The 26,245-nt window shown below is 34.2% G+C and overlaps 1 protein-coding gene across 4 annotated transcripts in view; it reads right to left on the minus strand.

The window, feature by feature from the left end:
* Positions 1 to 26,245, minus strand: part of WWC3 (WWC family member 3) — a 232,391-nt gene that overhangs the window by 27,235 nt on the left and 178,911 nt on the right. For 3 of the 4 annotated variants that reach the window (XM_074192479.1, XM_074192482.1, XM_074192480.1), the window contains exons 9-12: positions 16,118 to 16,360; positions 7,618 to 7,707; positions 5,528 to 6,099; positions 2,416 to 2,536 (exon numbers count right to left, since the gene is read on the minus strand). In XM_074192479.1, coding sequence (XP_074048580.1) covers positions 2,416 to 2,536; positions 5,528 to 6,099; positions 7,618 to 7,707; positions 16,118 to 16,360 — 1,026 coding nt within the window. The remainder of the gene's footprint in view (positions 1 to 2,415; positions 2,537 to 5,527; positions 6,100 to 7,617; positions 7,708 to 16,117; positions 16,361 to 26,245) is intronic. The other variant, XM_074192481.1, reaches the window with a different exon arrangement.

Below are 26,245 nucleotides of genomic sequence, written 5' to 3' on the forward strand. Positions count from 1 at the left end.
TCAAAGAGGCTAGAGCAAAGAATTACTGATGTGTAATTAAAGACCCAAAGTTAGATTAAGACACACACTAGAACAGAAGGGAAAGTGTGTAAAATGTGCTGTTTTCTAAATACTAAATTATCAAAGATGTCAGTCTTTTAAAAAAATTATTTATTATTTAAGGCAATGGGGTTAAGTGACTAGCCCAAGGTCATGCAATTAGACAATTATTAAGTGTCTGAGGCCAAATTTGAACTCAGGGCCTTCTGACTCCAGGGCTCATACTTTGTCCAGTAAAAAAAAATCTTAATCTATTTCATCTTTAAATATTCATTTTAAGCAAATTGCTAATTTTGGCTATGCCTATTCTACTATCTATTCTCATGTCAATTACCAACATATTCACTTTACAGGGGATGCAAATAAGCATTCTCATACTAGGTCTTCATTGGCCATTTATTCTGAAATTTTACAAAAGTGACGTTTGAGAAGGGGCTTGAAGAAGAGGTTTTATATGAGCTAAATATTTTTGGAAATATTTTTATATGAGAAATTTGTTTATAAAAACTAGAACCAATACTTAATAGTGATGATGGTAACATTAACAACAAATCACATTTACTTTTAAGGTTTAGAGAGTGCTTTTATCAAGTAGATAGCACATGTTACCTATATTATAAATAGGTCAATTAAAAACAACAACAAGCCTTACATTGTATTCTTGAATAATTATATCAAATAAACCCTATAGTCAAAATAATATCCCCAACATTGTGTGACACTAGACAAATCCTTTAATCTGTCTAAACCTCAGTTCCTTATCTATAAAATGGGAATAATAATAAATTTGCTATTTACCTCAAAGGGTTTATATGAAGAGAGTGCTTTACAAACTTTACAGTATAATATTAATGTGAAGAAAAGAATAGTCCTTTCTCTGTTTGCTATCATCATCATTATCTTCATCATCACTCTTTTCTATTATTCATATGCAAGCTGCCTCTTTCACTAGAATGTAACTTTCTTGAGAGAAAGGACTACTCTTGTTTTTTATTTTCATACCTGTAGTAAGTGTCTAGCACACAGTAATAACTTAAGAAATTATTATTGGCTGATCGTAATGAGGAGAATGAGTCAGAAACTGATAAAGGGCACATAGCTTGAGTAAAAGGTCATGGGTAATGAAGAAGGAAAGAATATCTACCCTATACTTATTTTGTCAGGCTCCTTGTTACAGAAAGGTGTTACAAAATATTTTCCGTTATTCTATATCTAACTTTAAGGAAATATTTTCATGACCTCTCAAAAAGCATGATAACATGAACTGTTTAAAAGACATTTATCACCAGTTTCTTCTATTTTCCATTGTCACTATTTATCTAACTTAAAATTCTTTTCAGTTTCATTTTCCTTTCTCTATCCAAATCTTCATTTAATTGTTTCTTCTTACTTCATTTCACCTTTATTAGGAATAACAACAATGATACTTCCTTTCTGAATAATACTATAATTGCAAAATTTTTATAAGGATAATTAACTACACACACACAATATCTAATCATCAAAATAATTCTGTGTTAAAACTAAAGTAAATATTATTATCTCTTTTCTAGAAACAAAAAAACTGAGGCTGAAACATTAAGGGTCAAGCACAAAGTCACACAGTATGTAGACAGAAGGAAAGAAATAAGAGTCAGATCTTCTGACTCCCCACCTAGTGATCTGTTCACTCTCACTATATTCCAAATCATATGCAGAATTCAGAACAAAGCTTAAGACTAAAAATATTAATTTAAAAATAAGTGAATATCCTAGGCAACAAAAGGGATTTTTCAATGCCTTTCAAGGAAACTCTTGATAATGGCAGAGATTACAGAACCCAATTAAATATGATATGAGAAAAATTAGAGGAAAACAAAGAATATTTTTGGATATATTAAAAGTAACTAATCAGTCAACTTTTAAAAATATCAAGATAAGGCAGGACCACAAATTATAGCTTATCAATAATATCTTTTATGTATAAACAGCTGAATTAGACTGATTCTTCTCTCAAAATATAAGGGAGCATAAGAATATGCCCCCTGAAATGGTTGTCAGTATCTAAATATTTATTTTAAATAATAAATGTATAATACATGCTAAATTTATTATAAATAAAATGACTAATAATCAGGGATAGGTGGGTGATGGGAAAAGAGCAATCCCCACCACCTCCATAAACCCACAAAGCAATTTCCTCTTAGGGCTTATCACAATCCAAATTCTGGGATATGGAGAATAAAGTTAAATGTTTTAGTACTTATAAATCCAAGTGTTCTATGATATAAAGGAATCAATATAACCACACTTTGTTCAGGATCTGAAGAGAATACTGCACTATATGTCAGTAAATCATTTATAAGAAAAAGGAAGGATTAAAATCATATAGCCAACCTTTTGCTTAAAGGTTCAAATACACCACTGTCACTGGCCAGCGAATAATCAGAGAGACATGCAGAAACCCGTCGGGCCCTCCTCTCTGATCTCCTAGCACTGTCTTCTCTTAAAGTAACTGCTGCAGAGAAAAGAAATAGTTAGAAGATCACAATAAGCTCTGACATCTGTAGTTGATGCTACTATTAATGCAAATAATGAAAGTTTTTAGCTTTGACTTTTCTTTTTTAGATTTTTGCAAGGCAATGAGGTCAAATGGCTAGGTAATTATTAAGTGTCTGAATCCAGATTTGAACTCAGGTACTCCTGACTCCAGGGCTGGTGCTCTATCTACTTCACCACCTAGCCACCCCAATTTTGATCTATTTTTAAATATATATCCAGATTGAAGTCCAGCTTTTTTTCTTCTGGAAAATTGGAGAAAGGAACTTTATAGTTACTTCTCTTCATGGCTAAAAATAAATAGATCTCTTTAAAAGCTCTGAAAAATTATTTAAAAAGAAAAATCAAGTTTTGAAATCTTTGAAGTAACTTTCCCCTCCATTAACATACAGAACACTATAAGAAATGTTACTATTTGAAATCAATGATAAAAAACTTTTCTCCATTAATCAATATGTGGAACAATAGATTAAAATAATGTTAGGACCAAGGGGAGAATACATACACACACGTATGTATGTATTTAATAATGGGAATTAAAAAATGAACAGCAAAAGACCAATAAAATTTTATTTTTACAGGAAATAGAGGAATCAAAATAACTATGTCAAAAAAATCCAGTGTATCAATTCTTCTCACAACAAGCTGGAATGATGAAAATTTTCTAATACCATGCTAAGATATTGAAATTACAAATGTGAATTTAAAATTAAGCTCTCCAACCAATCTGACAGCTTAAGTATAAATACTATTTCTTTCTTACTGTTAATCTCTGAAAAATAATGCACAAACCAAAATAAAGGAAGAATACTCAGGGAAAACCTCTGGCAGAGTCATTAGATTCACATGGTCAAAAAAGTTTAATAAAGGAAATATTGTCAAGTATTCCCCTTGGTCAAAGGGGGGAAAAAAACCTATGGAAGAAACTGCTCAATATCACAAAACATCAGCTCTTGGGTTTCAGTGCAATGAAGTTAAGCATAGGTAGTAAAATGCATAAAATGAGGATTAGAAGTCTTAGAACTATATTAGAGCTACATTTTAAAATCTTTCCTTAAAAAAGAAAAAAGTTTCTTTAAATCATTTACAAACACTGATACACATTCCAACAGGCATAAAAATTAAGAAAGGAAGGAAAAACACAATAAAAAGTATGACACTTGTGTTTAAACCCCAAGTTTGTCATATTAGACTTACTAAATTCATTTAAAATTATACAAAAGAAGTCAAAGGTCTCAAAAAACATTTTGCAAGGATTCAGGAGTCATTATCAATCTTAAACTGAGCAATTATCTCTGTGAAAAGCTGCACTACAAAATATTCTTTTCTGCATATCATGTAATCTTAGGCAACATATTTACTAGACAACAATCAATAAAAATCTAGTAAGGTAAAAAATGATACCAAGTTCACTTACAGTGAATTTTTCTGTTGGTGCCGCATGAGAAAGATAAAAAGCACAGAGTGAAAAAGTGTAGAGTTTCTAAGCTGACATTTAAAAATAGAGCATTGAATACAATCATTAATATGTTAATAAATGAATGAGAAAATTAAAGATGCCTGATAATCCATAATTAATATATAACTAAAAACTGAAAATCATATTGAGATCATGGTACATTTTAACTTAAAATACACTGTTTATTTAAAAGATAAAATAATTGTGAAATGGAAATTTCAAAGTCCAAGGCTATTTCTCATTCTCTTTCCTCAAAGAAAAAAAAAATTAAGTCTAGGAGAAAAAAAAGTTATTTGAGAAAATACTTTCCCCAACATTAAAACTTTTCTATATATAGCAATATTGTTTTAAAGGAATTTTTATATATAGTGAGTTTGAGTTGTGTGTGATTTTAGAGAAACTGATAAACCATTCTGAGCCTCAATTTTCTCTAATTAAATGAAAGGTTTAGAGTAAACTTTAAAAGAACCTGTTCCATTTAATGAACATTTGTTAAACCTGGGAGAGCATCCTTTTTTAGATTCTGTGACAGAAGAGAAGGGTGCAGAGGAGAGCAGAGATTCTGATCTCATCTACATACAGAATTCCTAGTATGCGAACTTCTTCCACCAATGAAGATGATGGTAATAAACATTATTTACTACCATAAATAAAATAGATTTAGACTACATTCTATAAGCTGCATGGGAATTAGTTGTGCTCAGTATCTATGATTGAAACTTTATCCAATACTTGAGCTTCAAAAGTGTTCCATTTTGACTACGTTGTTAAATGTATTATTCTAATTTTCACGGAAAGCGTCCAATCATTGGGTTGTGATATGATAACTTACCACAAGGTGGCAGTAAGAAAACATAGTTTGAGCCAATTGAAGTCTATTTGGTATCTGACAGGATAGCAATGAGAAATTTAGAAACTAAACCTAGGGTGACCTGGGGGGATGAGGGGAGGGAGTGGAGGAGGGAAGCTTGAAAGAAAAACAAGAGGAGTGGGACATAAAAGACTCACGTTGATTATTCTACTGATACCTTCATTTTTAAAGCCTTAAAGAAAGCATGGGAAAAATTAAGATTAAATAATAATAGATTAAATTTCTTCTAGATTTCCTTTAAAAATGGCAACATGTTCATATGGAAGAAGCAAGCAGTTACTTATTATAGTTACCATTCATCTACTCAAATGATCCTTAATCAGATCATACACACACACACACACACACACACACACACACACACACACACACACGGTATTTATGTATATTATGAATGATAATAATATAATAGTATTATTTTTGAGTTTGAAGCATTGTTCAAAACTTACTAGCCACAAAATACATGCCATTTTGATTCTACCAGTCATAAAAATCCCCCACCTCATATTACTTAAGTAATAACAAGGAGGAAGAAGAGGAAGGATTTTCAATATAAAACTACCACTTTTTTCTCCAGCCCTTACCCTCACCCCCCACCAATCTTATTTATAAAGACTTACTTCCACTAGTAGTTGGAACATTTGCCAGTTGTGGTCGTAGCTGTTCTCGAACTCCTTCACCATCCCCATGATGTCCAGAATGTTGAAGTGAAGTTGTCCCCTGGGTCTCGTCATCTCCCAGAGCTGAGGCTTGAGCCCTGAGCCTTTCGAGAGCCCCTATGCCTAACATTTCAAATCCATCAGACATCTGAGCAAGAGGGGAATCTCGAGAGGCTGAAAGAAAGGGTGTGTCTAATGGGGAACTTGGGGGAGACAAGGAAGACAAAGAGGAACGAGAAGACAAGGAAGCTAGGGACTGCGGTGTGTCCAGGGACCTCCTTTGCTTATTGAAGTTGGAATGTCCAGTGGACTCAGAGAATGGTGCATCTTTTCCCAGAGCATCAAATGGAATTAGATCAAAGCGCAGATGCTGGCCATAATCGGCATCTGATTTTTCATACTGGGGGAGGCCATAGATGTCTGTAAAACTGATAGAGCTTAAAGATCCCCTGCTGGATGCCAGTGATCCCCGGCTGGATGCCAGTGATCCCCTGCTACTCCCAGAGGACACTGTCAGAGTGCTGGCAGATAAACTGAAATAAGAAATAAAAATGAAAGCTTTATTACAATACTTTCATGACCTATGCTTGCATACTGTTATATTCCACATTTACTATCTAGGATGAAAAAGCAAAACATACCTCCTCTTGCCAACAGTAACTGCTAACATTTAAATAGTTTGATTTAATCCATGACTTTACTTTTTTAACTATGTAAAGCAGGCAATGTTAAATTAAGGACTAACTAATACCTTCTCACTCTCTTTTCTCATATATAGCATGCACTACAAAATGTGGAAAGTATTAAAATTAATCATGAAACTATAGGTTCAGCATGCTTTTTGAACTTTTAAGTGTTTGCCATTTTATTTATCTTTTTCAGTGAATCAGAGAATTTTATTTAATCATTTTCCTTTTTTTAGTTTTTTTTTTTTGCAAGGCAAATGGGGTTAAGTGGCTTGCCCAAGGCCACACAGATAGGTAATTATTAAGTGTCTGAGACCAGATTTGAACCCAGGTACTCCTGACTCCAGGGCCGGTGCTTTACCCACTACGCCACCTAGCCGCCCCTAATCATTTTCTTTTGGTAAAGGAGAATATTATAGGGAGAAAAGATTTTGAATATGATTGCTGTTGGGAAAAAAACAGAAAAATGAAACAAAAAGTATTCAATTTAAAAAAAGATAAAATTGAATTAACCTTATTTACAGCCATATTTTACTCCCACTTTTTAACCCAAAAGTATGTGTCATTCATTTTCAAATTAAAAAAATATTATCTGTTATGATTTAATGTTTCTAATTCTGCTAATCAATACACTGTAATTTGATGAATCTGCTTCCCAATGAGACATTTTTCTTTTTGATAAAAATGTGAAATAAACTAATTTCAAGAAGATGATGACAAAATGTCAAAGATAATGAAATTAAATTAGAGATACAAAATCTAGATGAAGTATGTTCCAAGCACAATGGCAATTTTATGTGTGTGTGCGTGTGTGTGTGTGTGTGTGTGTGTGTGTATAATAATGCATGTTTTTTTAAAAAATCACAATAGTGTTCATATCACAATAGTTTTGAGCATGGGAAAAATACAATTTCAACCACAAATTTCTTGGTTTCTTAACGTATAAAATTAGATCTTCAAGTTTTTCAAGAAATAATTTTTAACTTATACATTTTCATCTTACTCTTTTAATAATAAAAAAAGGTCAATGGACATGTGTGTATATAAAGTCACTCTCTGGAAGGAACCTATTATTTTAAATATTACAAATCATTTGATTATACATGAGTTTGCCAGCAATTTAGTTGCTCTGAAGACAAATGCATTTTCCACTGAATTCCCTGGAATAAATAGAAATTTTTTAGACTTTAAGTTTTTTTTTTTACTTTTGATCCAAATGATTCATCAGGGCCTTTGTCAAATTCATTTTAGTAACGATATTCCAATTAATGAGAATAGCTAAAAGGAATTATGAATATCATTTATCTGTAATTATCAGAGTAAAAATGAAAAAGTAACATACAACTTTTTCAAAGAGTGACCTACCTTTTTAACTGAGATTGCAGATAGGATGTTAAACGTGTAGCTTCTTCAAGCTGCATAAGCAAACAGTTTCGCTTTTCTTGAAGAAGAATTCTGAAATATATAATGTACATATGAACATATACATGCATGGACATGTGTGCCAATAAACACTTAATGCATCAATTGCTGCTTGCATACAGTCTTTTGATAATCACTAGTGGAAGAATATTTTTTTGTTTTTTAAAAATTTATTTATTTATTTTGAATTTTAGAATTTTCCTCCTAATTTCACTTCCCTCCCCCCACCCCCCATAGAGGGCAATCTGTTAGTCTTTACATTGTTTCCATGGTATACATTGATCTAAGTTGAACATGATAACAGACAAATCATATCGTTAAGGAAAAAAAAATAAAGTATAAGAGAAAGCAAAATTACATAATAAGATAATGTTGTGTTTTTAAAAATTAAAAGTAATAGTCTTTGGTCTTTGTTTAAACTCCACAATTCATTCTCTAGACAGAGACTGCATTTTCCATCATAGATACCCCAAAATTACTCTTCATCACAGATATGCCAAAATTTAGAATTTTTTTTTAATGAAGTAGATGCTCACACTAGGGAATTCAATTATAATTTTATAGCAAAAGCGTAACATGTAGTTTTTAATGTCAAGAGTCTTAAGATGATGACACTGTGAAGATGTGTTTCTAAACCTTTGGAGTCTTTGAATCAATCTGTTCTCATTGCACGATGAAAAGAAAACATTTGGGGCGGCTAGGTGGCGTAGTGGATAAAGCACTGGCCCTGGAGCCAGGAGTACCTGGGTTCAAATCTGGTCTCAGACACTTAATAATTACCTAGCTGTGTGGCCTTGGACAAAGCCACTTAACCCTGCTTGCCTTACAAAAAAACCTTAAAAAAAGAAAAGAAAAGATCCACAATTGCTTCAAGATACTCACTTTCTTAATCTTTTTTAAGTAAAATTGCTATGAAATGATCAAAATATCAAAATATTTCGAAATTTGTTTTTGATGCATTAAAATATCTAAAAAATGAGGTTACATTCAATGATTTGTAAAGTTTGAGTTCTAAAAACTTAATATTTTCGAATATGATTCTATCACTGACTCTATAAGTGCTTCAAGTAGTACTGTTACTCCTGCTTGATCTGTTCTTACCTAGACACTAAAAGCATTCTAAAAATATAGTCATAAATCTAAGAGGGTGGCATACTTATCCAGCTAGAGTAGGCAGGTTTTAATAGCGTCCTATAAGAAGTAACACTCAGAGGTTGCCCAACTATGCAGAAATCTCTTTCATTGAAGGTATACAGAATTGTTAGGCAAGAGACTACCCTGTAAACAATCAACTTCCTTTCCTCACATCATAAGATATTAATTGGCGCAAAGTCTAAGAATAGCACATTTTTGTCTGAGGAGACCAGTAATCCGGGAAAAAATAGAAATAAATTGACTCTGATGTAAATCATTATTTTAATAGCTAGTTAAGAAGACACTACTTAATCATTCTGTTCCATAAAAAGTATTGCTGATACTTGAACTTAATACACTTCAAAGATACCATACAAATTATTTCCTCTTGAAAAATAGACCATCTCAAGAGGGAATTTTATTTAGGCAACTGTTAATTCCTGGATCAATTGCATATTCCATTACTCTAAGGGAAAATTACCATTTTATTTTTTTTAAATTCAGAGTTTACTTAAATTATGAACTTAACAAATATGAACACTTCAATATATCAAGAAGAAAAAAGAGAACTAGGAAACAATGAATCTATTAAGTATAGCTTGTTTGTTTAAAGAATGTATGAAATTCAACATAATAACAACACTATCCTGCTTATCTTATTACTTTTTGAAATTTCTTCTCTTCTGTGCATTTTAAAATGCATCATTGATGTTCTTTGATTAATTTTTGGCATTATCATTATCCATTATTTTCCTTACTCTAGTTCTCCTCTATTTAAATGCACTCCTCAAAGAGAAAGATTTTTAAATTCATTTTTTATTCCCACATCTTGATAAACTTCTATTTTCATATCAGACTGACATTGAACAAAGGTTATACCCTAAAACTTTTCAAGATTTCTGCATTATTAAACTTTATTGCTTAAAAAATATTCTTTGTATTCAACTCCAAATTTCTCAGCACCAAACATGTTAAAGCTGGGAAGGGGTTAATTGACTTGTCCAAGGTCACAGAGCTAAATAAGTATTAAGTGTCTGAGGACAGATTTGAACCCTGATCCTTCTGACTCCAGGGTCACTGCTCTACCCATTGCATCACCTAGCTGCCCCTGGAAATTTCATAATATACAGTGATAGTTATGTCCTTTAATAACCATATTACTATAAGAAATCAGTTACCTAAGTTCACTTTGAGTCTGTTTCCTACCAAAATTTTGGGTATGCATATACTTACTATAACTTAATTTCTTTTCTTTTTTTTCTTTTATTACCAAAAAAATGGAGTTATTTCCTCTCAAGGTTCTTAGCAATTCCATTCCAAACAAACAGGTCCTCCAAGTTGGTGAAAATCACCTTCATAATAGAAATTTTGACTCTACAATGCCTTCTACATATGAAAAGAAACTATTCTAAGAGATATGGACAACTGAAAACTCCCACATCAATGATAGTATGATCCTTTGCCAGGTTTATCATCTACTTCCCAAATTCCTTATTTGTTCTCTTTTTATTAAAGAGGTCTGAAATTATTCAGAAGTTTTTATTATCCTTTATAAAAGTATAACATTTTAATATCCAATGTTAGCCATATTCATTACCCAAGAGCTTTCTAAACCTCTTTATTCATCTGTAAAATGGGAATAATAATGCTTATGTTCAGTTGTCATAGGGGAAAATTTTCAAATAACAAAGTGCTGCTAAAATGTGAGCATTAAATACATTATGAATATCATAGCGTCTAAATTAGGGATTGTATGAATAAGGTAAAAACTGACATTCAATCATTCATGAATGTATACGTATTATTCTCATCCAGCTCATGCCTATATTGGATTCACAAGAATGAAACTGTTAAATGTTTTTTTTTCCCCACATGTACTTAAAGTTTGAGTTTTACAATTTTTCCCCTAATCTTACTTCCCTCCCCCTAAAGAAAGCAATTTGCCAGGAAGAAACATAAAATATAAGAGATAGCAAGATCAGACAAAAGATATCAATTTTTTTTTTCTAAATTAAAGGTAATAGTCCTTGATCTTTGTTCAAACTCCACAGTTCTTTCTCTGGATACAGATGGTATTCTCCATTACAAACAGCCCCAAACTGTCCCTGGTTGTTGCACTGATGGAATGAACATGTCCATCAAGGTTGAACATCACCCCCATGTTGCTGTTAGGGCATACAGTGTTTTTCTGGTTCTGCACATCTCACTCAGCATCAGTTCATGCAAATCCCTCCAGGCTTCCCTGAATTCCTGTGCTTCCTGGTTTCTAATAGAACAACAGTGTTCCATGACATACATATAACCAGCCATATTTTGGAAAGATACTGAGATTGTTGGAGAATTGTTTTAGTGGCAAGTGATCTAATGGTGAAGAGATTAAACAACACCATACAATATGAGGAAGAAAGGAAGGAAATGGATTATTTATCATAAAAGAAAAACAAGATGACGGTAACAAAATATCTAAAGGGCTGCCTTAAGAAAAGAGATACAATTTATTTTGAGACATTTGAATTAAGACCACTAGTTAAGGGTTATAGCAATATTGATTTTTTTGAGAATATAATGAAGAATGCATTAGAACTGTACAAGAATGGGGGTGGCTAGGTTGCACAGTGGATAGAGCACTGGCCCTGGATTCAGGAGTATCTGAGTTCAAATCTGGCCTCAGATACTTAGTAATTACCTAGTAGTATGGCCTTGAGCAAGCCACTTAACCCCATTGCCTTGTAAAAAAACAAAACAAAACAAAAAACAAGAAACAAAAACTAAAAGAAACTAGAACTGTACAACAATGGATGGAGGGGGGCAGCTACATAGCACAGTGGATAGAGTACTGGCCCTGGAGTCAGGAGTATATGAGTTTAAATCTGGCCTCAGACACTTAATAATTACCTAGCTATGTGGCCTTGGGCAAGCCACCTAACCCCATTGCCTTGCAAAAAAACTTTTTTTATGGGATAGGGATAAGGGACAGGAAGGGAGATCTATGAATAGAGATTTTTGGACTTCTTGTGGGAAAATTACATTTTATTTCAATAAGTGACTTTCTATGTAATCATGTATTTTATAAACTTATTCTGTGGAGAGGTGCATAAGTTTCTACCACACTGCCAAAGGAGATATATAGAATTAAAAATTTAAGAAATTCTCAATTTGACCATTTTATTACACCTTCTATCATTCCACGACAATAACAGAATTTATTATTATACCTAGAGTATGATTCTTCCTCTACACTGGGACTGAGAAATTGACTTTTTAATATTTTGATAACCATATTCTAAACGGAATTGTTTACAACCTATGCATTTTATTTTATTCACTTAAAATATTATTCCAAACCCCCAAAGGCAACAAAAATGTGCATACTCTTTGATCCAGCAATACCGCTACTGCATCTATACCCTGAAGAGATGATGAAAAAGGGTAAAAACATCACTTGTACAAAAATATTCATAGCAGCCCTGTTTGTGGTGCCAAAGAATTGGAAATTAAATGAATTTCCTTCAATTGGGGAATGGCTTAACAAACTGTGGTAAATGTACATCATGGAACACTATTGTTTTATTAGAAACCAGGAGGGATGGGAATTCAGGGAAGCCAGGAAGGACTTGCATGAACTGACGCTGAGTGAGATGAGCAGAACCAGAAAAACACTGTACACCTTGACAGCAACGTGAGGGTGATGATCAATCTTGATGGACTTGCTCATTCCATCAGTGCAACAACCAGGCACAATTTTGGGCTATCTGCGATGGAGAATACCATCTGTATCCAGAGAAAGAACTGTGGAGTTTGAACAAAGAACAAAAACTGTTTAATTTAGAAAAAAAAAACTTATTATGTAATTTTGCTATTTCTTATACTTTATGTTTCTTCCTTAAGGATATGATTTCTCTCTCATCACATTCAACTTAGATCAATGCATGCCAAGGAAACAATGTAAAGACTAATAGACTGCCTTCTGTGGTGGGTGGGTGGGGGGTAGAAGCAAGATTAGGGGAAAAATTGTAAAACTCAAAATAAATAAAATCTTTCAAAAAAATCTAAAATATTATTCCAAAAAAGGAATCCATAGGCTTTCAGACTTTCAAAAGGTTTGTGACAAAATAAGCTTAAGAACTTCTATCACAAAGAAATCAAAATGTTTACTAAAATCATATATCATTCATATGCAGTACTACTTTCCAAAATTCATTAATATTAGCCACTTTGCCATGGGATAAATGCATTTTAAAAATTAGAAATAGTTGTGTATACATGAAGGTCAAGTGGAATAGAATATAGAAGCAATCTTCTGGATCATCAAAATATTGTTGTTTAGTCATTTCACTCTATGTGATTCCCATTAAGAGTTTTCTTGGCAAAGATATTGGAATGGGGGTGGCTAGGTGGCACAATGGATAAAGCACCGGCCCTGGAATCAGGAGTACCTGGGTTCAAACCCGTTCTGAGACACTTAATAATTACCTAGCTGTGTGGCCTTGGGCAAGCCACTTAGCCCCACTGCCTGGCAAAAACCTAAAAAATAAAAATAAAAAAAAGATATTGGAATGGTTTGCCATTTCCTTTTCCAGCTCATTTTACAGATGAGGAACTGGGTCAAACAAAATTAAGTGACTTATCCAAGATCACACAAATAGTAAGTATTTGAGGCCAGATTTTGATCTCAGGACCTCCAAACTCTTAGGATGGTGCACTATCTACTGCACACCTAGATGCCCATATTAAAACAATATATTTATGCTATTAAGGAGAAAAAAAGAGGTGGCAGTGCTAACCTAGATAAATGATATATTTTATACTGATCAAACTACCATATAATATTTCTGCTTTCAACTTGATAATATATATGCAGATATAGATAATCATCAGAAATGATTCTCTGAAATCTGACACATTATTAGCCTGTCTAATGAAAAGAGAAAAATGTGTTGGGCAAAAGATTTGTTTCTGTTTAAAAGAAACTTCTAGCTACCATTAAGGCAGGTAGCAAAGATAGTCAAGGAATTCTTGTAAAATGAAAGAAAGAGACATGGGGCGTAATTAAAATCTGACCAAATTGACAAAATGGGATTTCTTCATAATTCCAACTCTTTTATAGAGACCAATAAAGGAAAAATATTTTCTTAAGAAAATTATTTTGAAATTTGGAACTAAAAATCTTATAAAAATGAGTGCTGAAAACTATCTTTCCATATAATTGGAAAAATAAAATACTATTTAAAAAAAGAAAATTATTTTGAAAACTTTTCAGATGAAAAAGAAAAATACTTTATGACTTCAAGAAAATCAAGCCTGAATGTCAATGGAGTCTGATCCTCAACTGTTTCTTGATAATAATTGTGCAATAATATTCTGGTATTCTAGGGCAGCCCTCATTATCCCATCAAGTCATATACAAGGTCACCATAACTTACACAGCCTATATCTTGTCATGTGCTCAGTTATGGACTACTAATCTTCCACTGGCCAACTTTGCATTTTTCCACTTTGCTCAGAGAACAATAATCTAGTCATGCTAAGACAAGACTTCTCTCTGACCACACTCACAATACCTAAAACTTCCTGGATAATATTCCTCTAGGAAGAGAGATAAAGCAGAGAGCACTGAGTCTAGAGTTGGAGAACCTGAATTTTACCTCAGAAACTTAATGCATGATCTTGGGCAACTCATTGAACGACATGTTCTGGGTCTCAGTTTCTTCATCTATAAAATGAGGGGGGTTGGATTAAATGACTTCTTTGGTCTTTTCTAGCTGCAGGTTTCTGTTCTTAAGTGTGATAACTTTCAATCAGCTTTTAGAGAGAGCAAATCAACTAGCTAAATAAGTAAAGATAGATTAGATAGGTGATACAGTTAAATACAGTGATATAGACAGATAATGTAGATTAAAGAAATAGATGACATAGGTATATTAGATGAATGATATAGCCTTGTAGTTCAGAAAGATAAAACAGATAATATTGATTAGATATATAGATTATATAAGATAGGCGATACAGACAAATATATAGATTAAACAGATGATATACAGATTATTTATTTAGATAGTTGATATAGGTAGATGAAAGATAAGATAAAATAAACTTGTATTAATCTTACTTGCTATGTGCTAGGAACTGGGCTGAGCCTAGGAATACAAATATAAGCCAAAAAGAAATCTCATCCTTGCCCTCAAGGAGATTACATTTTAATGGTGGAAGACAACACAGAAAAGGAAGCTGTAAAGAGAGGAGAGAAAGAAAAGAAAAACAGAAAAGTAGTAGTAAGAACTCTGGGCTGGTTTGGACTTTAAAAGACAGAGATGATTTCACCTATATATTTGTATCCCCAGGATTTAGCACATAGTGGATGTTTTTAAATAAGTGCTTATTGATTGATTAGGCTCCTAAAACTCCTGTAGGCAATGCTCAGAGTTTCAATTTCCTCATCTAATATAAGGAATAACAAGAGAGAAGCAACAGAATATAATGGACAGGACAGGCCCTGGAGTTAAGAAGACCTGAATTCTTAAGATCATAGACCTATAACAGCTGAAATGGACCTTTAAGGCCATTCAGTTCAACCTTCTAATGTTATAATTGAGGACATGGAAGCCTAAAGAAGATAAGAGACTCTCCCAGGGTCACATGACTAGTAACTGTCTGAAGAAGGATTTTTAAGTATTCTTGGAAATGAATTCATTTAAATTCAGATGAAGCCTAGGTATCTGTTGAGTACAGCATCTCTGGCTGTATGATCATGAGTACAACACTTGCCTTCTCAAGCGTCCCCAGGTAAATATCTAAGACTCTAAGAAGAGGTGCTTATTTGCTAGAAGAGGGACTTTTCTCATTGAGAGTTCCTTTATCAGTGAAAATTAGGTTTGCTATCTGTGTGAAAACAAGTAATTGTCTAACTGAAACTAAGCATCAGCAACTAATGGCACATGCATCCATTCTGGCCTCCTTTTGGTTTCAACGTCATCCTCAATTACCTTGTTTTTTCTCTATCTCCTGTTTTTTGACTCTTCCTCTTCTTCCCTACTCTGGGAGTACAGAGACTTTCTGATAATACTCTATAACACACTTGCCCACTTCCCATTTCTTTCCTTGATCCCAAAAGAAACATAAAAAGATGTAAGTAGTTTTTCTGGGTTAAAGTTTGTTTTTTTTTTTTTAACAAAAGTATGCAAGATCAAATGAAATAAAATGTTGCAAAGTTGCACAACTGTACCTCTGTACCTCTCCCCCTCCCCACCTTTGGCCAAAATACACACACACACACACACATATATGAATAAACAGTATTAGAATCACCAACCTTTCTGTGGCCCCATGGGCAGATGTAGCTCTAGCCCTCTGAATCTCTTCTTCTAAACGCCTCTTCTCCTCTTCCAAACGAACAATGTCTTCGGGAGATCGTCTTTGCTGGCTGATGAGATGCAGTTCCTGCAGGAGGGCTTCTTTTTCTTTAATGAGCTGAAGGCGGTCTCTGTCTGCCTCTGCTATTCCTGGCCAAGATTCATTATCTAATAAGGCCAGTTGCTGCTGTATACTTGCCACTCTTCAAAGACAGAGAGAAACAAGAGAAGGATAATAAGTGAGGGAAAGAATAAAACAAAAAATTAAAACCATACAATAAACCACATAGAATATACTGGGACTTCCAGTTCAAACTATATCATAAGAAAAATTCATTTTCCCCGAGAATGATAAAGGATAAGACCTTATGAATAGTTCCTTGGCCCAATCTCTTCTACACAACTGGTAGAAACTTGCTTGTTTGGAAAAAATCCACAAAAAGACCAAGATTCCTAAACACACTCAAAATTTCAGGCTCTTACAAGTTAATTTAAACTGGTCTCATGATCCAATTCCTTAAAATGGGGATAAGATAGGTCATTTTAGAAGGTAAACTTTTCCAGTGAAAAGATTGTGACTTCTAAATCTATCTGCCCCACTATGATTACGATGTGTATTTTAAATGCTTAACTAATATTTGTTAACATCCATGGTCTGAATGACTGGATGACTATGGTCTAAAAGTAAATGAACAAGTAAATAAAATTGTTTGGGTTCAGAACTGTGATTTCCTCAACACATGGCACTCCATGTAGAAATTCATTCACTCACCACCACCAGAAGCTTCTTTTAAATTTACCTTCTTAGAGAATTACTTGGGCTGGTAGAAATTAAATAACTTGACCAGTTATATAGCCTGAATGAGTCAAAGGCAAGACTTGCACTAAGACCAGCTATTATACTTAGCTCTCTGGGTTTTTTTAGGTGTGTTTTTTTTGCAAGGCAAATGGGGTTAAGTGGCTTGCCCAAGGCCACACAGCGAGGTAATTATTAAATGTCTGAGACCAGGTTTGAACCCAGGTACTCTTGACTCCAGGGCCAGTGCTTTATCCACTGCGACACCTAGCCACCCCTCTGTTTGTTTTTAATGTATAATTTTAAAGTATTTTCTTTTTTTCCACTTATATGGAAAGACAATATTTAGCTTTCATTTTTTTATAAAATTTTGCAGTCCAAATTTTCTCCAGACAATAAGCAAATGATATAAGGTTATATATGTACAATCATAGAAGACATGTTTCTATATTAGTCATAACATATTGTTTTTTGCAAGGCAATGGGGTTAAGTGACTTGCCCAAGGTTACACAAGCAAAGTAATTATTAAGTGTCTGAGGCTGGATTTGAACTCAGTTCCTCCTTACTCTAGGGTTGGTGCTCTATCCTATCCACTGTGCTATGGAGCTGTTCCTTTAACATATAATTTTAAATGTGTATTTAACAGAGAATGTAAGCTAGAATAGCAGATAGAGAGTGACCTTTGAGTCAAGAAAATCTAGGTACAAGTACCATCTGTAATATTCACTGTCTGTGTCCCTGGATAAAACAATTAACTTATTAATGCCCCAGATAATTCATTATGACTCTCTTCTCAGCAGGAGACAATCTGCAATGAAATAGTTTCCAAACACTTAGGTAGGGAGGGTGTGTGTGTGTGTAAACTCACTCATCTAGCCCAGCAAACATCCTGATGTGGTTTTAGCTTAATTTTATTGATATTTTATTTTTACAACTCCTTCATTTCCAAATATATTTGCCATCACCCATTTAATTATCTCTTGAATGAAAGCATTCCAAAAAATCAACAATTCTACAAAAAGATATCAGCCAAGTCTGACCATATAAATGTGTTTATGTGTGTATGTATGTACATACACACACACATATATATAATTATGTTTGCTTATTTATATGTGTGTGTGTGTGTGTGTGTGTGTGTGTGTGTGTGTGTGTATAAAATGTTTCCCATTCACATTCTCTAGACTCTGAAAAGAAGGGAGGAGCATTTTCATCTCCGTTCCTTTTCTCATCTTCTCTTCCTGGCTAAATTCCAAATGCTTGCCACTTTTTATTGTTCTTTCTATTTGTGGAATACTGCTTTTCAAAAAATTACATTATTTAAGAATTTGAAATAATCAAGTGTATGTGACATTCATACAGAGGAAGTTGTATCTAATTCATCATTTTTGTGTAGGCTGAAATGAATTAATTCTCATTTGTTAAGAACGAACCCAAACTTTCGCAAAATGCATCCAACAGAGCATACAATCCTTTACAGGTTTCTATGTACTGTTGTTTATCCTTTAGCCAGTTTGGCATCGAGCACAGTGTTTCTTCTTTGATTTTTTTTTTTATAAGTGAAAGAGTCAGGAGTTGAAAATGAAATGAAAGAAATGTGGCCTGCATTATTTTAAAAATTTAGAAGAATTTCAGTTCGATGGAATAGTTTATATTATAAAAAGCAAACTTCACCCTCCCCTCCCCTTTCACTTCTCAAAAAAACCCAACCTTTTAAAAATAAGGTCAGATTTGTTTTAGCTTCCCAAGTTTAAATATGGCCAGAAGAATTTGGGGCCGGGGGGGTGTGTTCGGGCACGTGTTTCCTGGCTGTGACATGGAATGTCTGATCTGAACTAAAGCAAATGCTGTATATGTTCTTGTCAATCAAATACTTACACTTCAGCAGCTATTGCAGTAAAAGTAAGTCAGTGACAAAAATTATCCAAAATAGAACAGTCTTGTATTTAATGAGAACACAGAGAAACTACCAAGCAGCCAGGGAGAAATGAAGTGGGAGACACCTTTCTTGACTTCTCTTCACTTTCTTCCTCTGAACTGTCCCTCATCAGCCCTATCCACCAGCTCAGACCTCAAGAGATAGCTGCCGAGACAGAGACACATCACAGCTGTTCATCCTATTTGGGTGACCCGGGACTCAAAAAAAACTACAAACTTTACTATTTGTTCTCCAGGGGGGCTAATGAACCCTTTTGGAAACCCTGGAGCCTTGTATTACACCTTGTCCCTTATCTGTGCTGTGCTGAGTCCCCTTCCTGGACTCTTAAGTTGAATCCCAGTTCTGGACTCCCTCAATCTTCCCCAGGAGAGCCTTGGAGGGGCAGGAGACAAGGATAACAAAGGAGACAAGTACTCCATCAAGATCTCTAAGTGCTCCATTTATTTATCAAAACACCAGTGCTTTAATACTTTTCCAGTTTCTAATCCACTGCCACTCCCATGGCACTTAGCAAGACAAAATTCTGGTGTTCAAGGGCACCAGGTGAAGATAATTCATAATACTCCCATACACAAGGGTTCCCAGCAGCCCTGCAACTAAATTCTTTTATATTTGCTGCCTCCCCCAATTAGAATGAAAGCTCCTGAAGAGAAGGGACTTGACATCTCAATTTTTTCTGTGAATCCTTAGTGCACAATGTTTGAAACATAGTATGCCTTTACTAGCTGCTTTTCCTGTTCATTTATTCATATCAAATATGAATAAGGTACTCCAATGCTGGACCTGGAGTTAGGAAGATCAAATCCAACCTCAGATACTTGTTAGTTGTTTTTTCAACTGTAAAATGATACTAGACTCAATCTCCAAGGACTGTTGTGACAAGGAAATGAGATCCTATTTGTAAAATGTTTAAAGGCATTGTGTCTGGTGCAGAGCTGGTATTATATAAATGCTAGCTATGACTACATCTTCATGAGTTCAAAACTAGCCTCAGACACTTACTAGTTGGAGAACCCTGGACAGTTCACTTCCTCCAGTTTGCCTCAGTTTCCTCATCTGTTAAATGAGTTGGAGAAGGAAATGGCAAACTACTCCAATATTTTTAACCAAGAAAACCCTACATGGGGTCACAAAGACATAGACATGACTGAAAAACAATAATTTACTTCACTGCCTCTTGAAAATTATTTTGTATTTACTTGATTGACTTTGAACTAGAGGCAGAACAATGCTTCTCACATTTTTTCAGGTTATAATATCAATGCTTTAAGCATCCACCCAAAAAGAATTGGATGCCTGTGAGCTGCATTTTTTTTGTCATTTTTTTAAGAAATATTTTATTTATTTTGAGTTTTACAATTTTTCCTCCATTTTTGCTTCCCTCCCCCCACACCTCACAGAAGGCAGTCTGTTAGGCTTTACATTATTTCCATGGTATACAATGATCTCAGTTGAATGTGATGAGAGAGAAATCATATCCTTAAGGAAGAAAAATAAAGTCTGAGATAGCAAAACTACATAAAATATAATGGTGTGACCTGCATGTTGACTTAGAAAACCAAACCCCCCCACATTATCTAGATGGTACAATGGAAAGAGCATTGAAGCCTGAAGTCAGAAAGACCTAAATTCAGATCCAGCCTCTGAGACTTATTAGTTGTGTGATCCTGGGCAAGTCATTTATCTTCTACTTTCCTCATCTGTAAGATGAGAGTAATAATAGCACCCCCTACCCAGATGTTACTGTTGTGAGGATCCAATGAGATAATGAGATAATCATAAAGCATTTAGTACGCATAAAGTCTGACAGATAATAAGCACTATATATATATACATACATATATATGTTATTTGTTATTATTATTATTTTGCTAAAGATTTCCAAATTACATTTTAAATTGATTTAGGCTCTAGTTCAGAGTTTTGCCAACTGTGTGTAACACCAGGTGCTAATTTGAACAGGTAGAGCAATTTTCTCATGGAAGTATTTCCTTCACAAATGAAAGCACAGGTCCAATCCCAAAATAAATTAAAAACAAATTAAGATGGAAAATATTGCAGAACACTGTAAGCTATGTGGAAAACATCAGTGCTACAGAAATATCAAGACTAAATGGGACAGGTTCATGACTGGTCCTACTGTCAGAGAGTATATAGTCCTGGAAGACTGACAAGGGAAGTTTTGCTGTTATAATCAATGGAGAGGAGAGAAGGAGAGGGGGAAAGAAAGAGAGGGATAAACATTTATATGGTGCCTGCTGGTACCAGACATTGTACTAAACACTTTACAAATATGATCTCCTTTAATCTTCAAAAGTATCCTTCAAGGGAGCAAACTTATTCCCATTTTACTAGTCATGAAATGCAGGTAAAGAGAGTTTAAGTGACTTACCCACAGTCACAGCTAAGTAAGAATTTGACTCCAATTTGAATTCAGATTTTTGTAACTCCACATGATAAACTTCTGCAGTAGCATTTTTACAAATTTTGGAGGGGGGGGGTTGTTTTTGATTTTTGCAAGGCAATTGGATTGACTTGCCCAAAGTCACACAGTTAAGTAAGTATGAAATGAGTGTCTGAGGTCTGATTTGAATTCAGGTTACCCCGACTCCAGGGCTGGTACTTAGCCACTGCACAACTGAGTTGCCCCCATTTTTACAAATTTTAAAGCCATATAAAATGCTAATGATTATGTTGATGACCTGAGGTTTTGGGGTACAGAAAAATTAAAAAGCTGGACAGTGATGAATTCTGTGTCACTTATTCAGTGACAGTTTCATTCTGAGTCCTTCCTTATTCTCTCAGGCATAATAATCAGAAGTATCATGACTGGCAGTCTGGATCCTACCAGATCTGTAAGCCTACTTAAGAGATTTCTAAGTGGTTTTGAGACAATTTAAACACTTGTATTAGTCACAGAGGTTAATACCTGCAACTAAACTCTTTGGCTTAAAGTCCATGGGTGTAACACTAACCCTAGTGAGCTAATACTAACTCTTAAAGCAGTAATTTCGATGCAAGGATGTAAAGTCTGTCACTGGATATCATACTATGAGCTGAAAGGGTTAGAAATCTTTGTATAATGAATCAGATAGAGGAGTTGTACTTCAGATATCCTGGTCTTATTTATATTTAATTTTTCTCAGAAAAGTTTCAAGTTAATAGCCTTCTAGAAAAGTCTATTTGTTTAAAATTGCTAAGGCATGACAAATGCTGTCACTGAGAATAAAATTAATGATGGAAGCAACCAAATTAGGATAATGAATCTTTCAGGAGCAGTAATGGATCAAGTTGGACTTGAACATTTATCTAAATCTAGCATCCCAAACCAAACATTATTGAGGTCACATTACTAAAACTGGAAGAAAACAAATGGATGTTCTGCATGTGCCTAAGTAAATAATGTCTATTTAGGCATCGCAGTTAGGGACATCTCTAAGCCTAGCCTGGCATTCTACAATTCAACATCAAATGAAAGATATTAGCAATCAGGACATTAATTTCAGGCAATCTTTCTTAAAGTGGCACAAATTTATACTTTTTTCTATTTTGGTTTATCTTATTATTTGTCAATCAGTCCAAACAATTACATTTTTTGGTAAACATATAAATCTGTGTTTACGATATGAAGATAGGAAATATTTTTTGAGGGTTTCTCTTAAAGGTTGTATATGGTACATGTTTACTGCCTTGGCATTTCTGTGATCTTTATACAAGATCTCTTTTGTATGCCTGCTTCCTTCCCCCCCCCCATTTAATCAACTAATCATTAAGCTTTCTGCCAAGCAGAGTTCTAGTTCTTAGATATATAAAGATAAAAAATGAACAGTCCCTACTTCCAAGGGGTTTACATTCTACCAGGAGAAACAATATCCATGCACAAATAAATAACACAAAGTTAATTTCAGGAGGTTTACTAACAGTTGGGAGCATGAGAGATATGACTCATGTAGGATATGATGATTGATATGATCTTTTAAGAAGAAAAGGATTGTAAGAGACAGAAGTTAGAAAATAATACATCCCAGGTATGAGGTATGTCCTATGCAAAAGTTCAGAGAAAGGAGCTATTTACAAGGAGCAGCAAGTCAGCTGGTTTAGTTAGAATGTAGATTGTGTGAAAGGGAATAATGTATTTAAACACTTCTAACATAGGGTAGAGGCAGATTGAGAAGGTCTTTTAAATGTCCAATAGTGGAATTAATTTTTCATATTAGAAGCAAGGGAAAGCTACATAAACTTTTTGAATAAAGGGAGTTGCATGGTTGGATATATACTTTAAGAAAATTACTTTTAACAGCTATTTAGCAGATAAATTGACAAAGGAAGAGATTAGATGCAAGGAAACCAATTAGAGGGCTATTGCAATGGTAGAGGGAAGAGGTGATCATCTGACTGGGGAGGTGATCCTGGGAATGGGGAGAAAGGGGACAGATGTAGTATAAGTAGACCTGACAACTGACTGGATTGTAGGGCTATAGAAAGGGAAGAGTCAAAAGGTTACTCTTAAGATTGTAAACCTAGGTAATGGACCTCAATAGAAACAGGGAAATTGGGAAGAAGTGAAAAATGAGAGAGGAAAGATAATGAGTTATGTTTGGAGAATGTTGAGTTTGAGATGCCTATGGGACATTCAATGAGAAATTTCCAATGAACAGCTGGTAGTATCAAATTAGTGCTCAGGAAAATGACTAAGGACAGAAATATGGATCTGTAAGTCCATCATGCTAATTCATATATTAGTATTCTCCCAACTTGAAAAGATTTTTGACCTGCAATTGAAATTTCCCTGTCCTCAAGGAAAAATACATAGCAAAACATGGATATTGGTTCAAAAGTCCATGAAAACTAGTCTGATACCCACCAGTTGTTCCTACTCTCACTCTGCAAACCAATTACTTTTTATTTATTTTGTATGTCATGTTTTCATGTACACACTACCTTACCCTAATAGAATGTAAACTCCTTGAGTTCAGAGACTATTTTGTCTTTATCATTATAACACAAGGATCTAGCCCAGTGGTTGGTAACAAAGTAGGGACTCAAAAACTCTTGCTTATTAACTGAATTGAAAAAGTGATCCAGGCTTATGGTGACAAAGAAAGACAATTATCTTCACTTGCTATAGTACCCATGAAAAGTTCTGGAAAAATCTAGAAGACATTTCAGTATATTAGATTCATATTCTTTGCAGAAATTATAGGAGAAAATGGATAAGAATTGCATGAGATGAGGTCTGTGATACTGATGGAGAATAACAACATCAATGAGCTTATAGATCACTGAATATTAAAATACTTTAAATATGGAAAATTTTGCCCCCTCACATATTTCAGAACCCATTCACCTAACCTCCAGTTCGGCCAAGAAAAACATTTGTCCTGCTTTATACTGAATTTTCTTTTTTCCTTCTGTTTAAAATAGTTATTTTTTAAAAAAGCTCTCCTGTTTAAAATTAAGGACAAGATGGGAAATTGCTTAGTATATTCATTGATGGAAAATACATTATTCTCAAAGTATAGTCAAAAAGGCAAATGGGGCACTAACTGGAAGAGGAGAAGCAGGCCCACTTTATCCAAAGAGGAATGTCTTATTTTTAGGAAGCTGTGTAGCTTCACTTCAGTAATTATCATCCTCACTCCTTGACACTCGATCCTATATGGTGTCCCCATCAGGGATGAGATTCCCAAACACCAAAACCCAAGATGCATCTCTAAGGTAGATATATCCTTGGTGAAGTCTCCCCAACTGAATTGGCCCCAGGTAAAAGAACTGTTCCAAGCAACATCTCTGGACAAATGATAAGGTTAAGGAATCTGCCAAGTTCTTCCTACTAGTTTAGGGAGTTGTCTTTCATTTCAATTTTTTTTAGGGCTTTTTTTTTTTTTTGGCAAGGCAATGGGGTTAAGTGGCTTGTTGTAAGGTCACAGCTAGGTAACTTTTTTTTTAAAGATTTTATTTATTTTGAGTTTTACAATTTTCCCCCTATTCTTACTTCTCTCCTCCCACCCCCCCACAGAAGGCAATTTATCAGTCTTTACATTGTTTCCATGGTATACACTGATCCAAATTGAATGCAATGAGAGAGAAATCATATCCTTAAGGGACAAACATAAAGTATAAGAGATAGCAAGATCAGACAGTAAGATATTGGGTTTTTTCTTTTCTAAACTAAAGGGAATAGTCCTTGGTCTTTGTTCAAATGCCACAGTTCTTTGTCTGGATACAGATGGTATTCTCCATTGCAGACAGCCCCAATTTGTCCCTGACTATTGCACTGATGGATGAGTGAGTCGATCAAGGTTGATCATCACCTTCATGTTGCTGTTAGGGTGTACAGTGTTTTTCTGGTTCTGCTTATCTCACTCAGCATCAGTTCATGCAAATCCCTCCCAGCTTCCCTGAATTCCCATCCCTCCTGGTTTTTACAGAACAATAGAGTTCCATGACATATATATACTACAGTTTGCTAAGCCTTTACCCAACTAAAGGACATTTACTTGATTTCCAATTCTTTGCCACCACAAACAGGGCTGCTATGAATATTTTTGTACAAGTGATGTTTTTACCCTTTTTCATCATCTCTTCAGGGTATAGATATTAAGTATCTGAGGTCAGGTTTGGACTCAGGTACTCCTGAACTCCAGTGCCAGTGCACTATCCACTGCGCCACCTAACTGTCCCTCATTTCAATTTTAAAAAGGATCATTTCTCCTATTTGCGAAGAACTTTCTTCTTCCATTTCTCCTACAACATTATAAAAATCATGTCAATAAGATGGCACCTGAAACCAAAGGTGTTATGAACCTACCAAGAAAAAAAAATCTACCTCTTCAACTATTTTATAAAACTTCTCTTACTTGACCTCCCTCTCACAAATACATTAGTGTGCATAAAAACCATTTCTTCACTTAAATCATAACTTGGTCCATAAGTTACTTTTCACCAATATGAATAAATATTTGAAACAAAATATATATTTATACACACACACACACACACACACACAGAAATCAAGAGTCCAATTAACTTTACCACTGATTATTATGTAATTTGCTTTTTAAATTGCTTTCAGTTTAGAAAATTGACAAGAGTAGCAATGGCCCAAACCCAAAACAATCATTTTTTAAAAGAAAATGTTGTCTTAAATATTTTGTCAAAAAAGTTATAAAAAGAAGAAATCTAAAAAAGTGAAGAATCAGGATTAAGTGATATAATTTTCAATATTTTACCATTGTTGGCATGAGAAAAAAATCTAGATCTTTAGCCAAAATTAATCTCTGCATTGTCATAGTTCACAGCCTTTCAAAACAAAAATAAAACATATGGCAAAAAAAAGAACACTCCCATCA

The sequence above is a fragment of the Macrotis lagotis genome, chromosome 6 (assembly GCF_037893015.1).
Source record: "Macrotis lagotis isolate mMagLag1 chromosome 6, bilby.v1.9.chrom.fasta, whole genome shotgun sequence".
Lineage (NCBI taxonomy): Eukaryota > Metazoa > Chordata > Mammalia > Peramelemorphia > Peramelidae > Macrotis > Macrotis lagotis.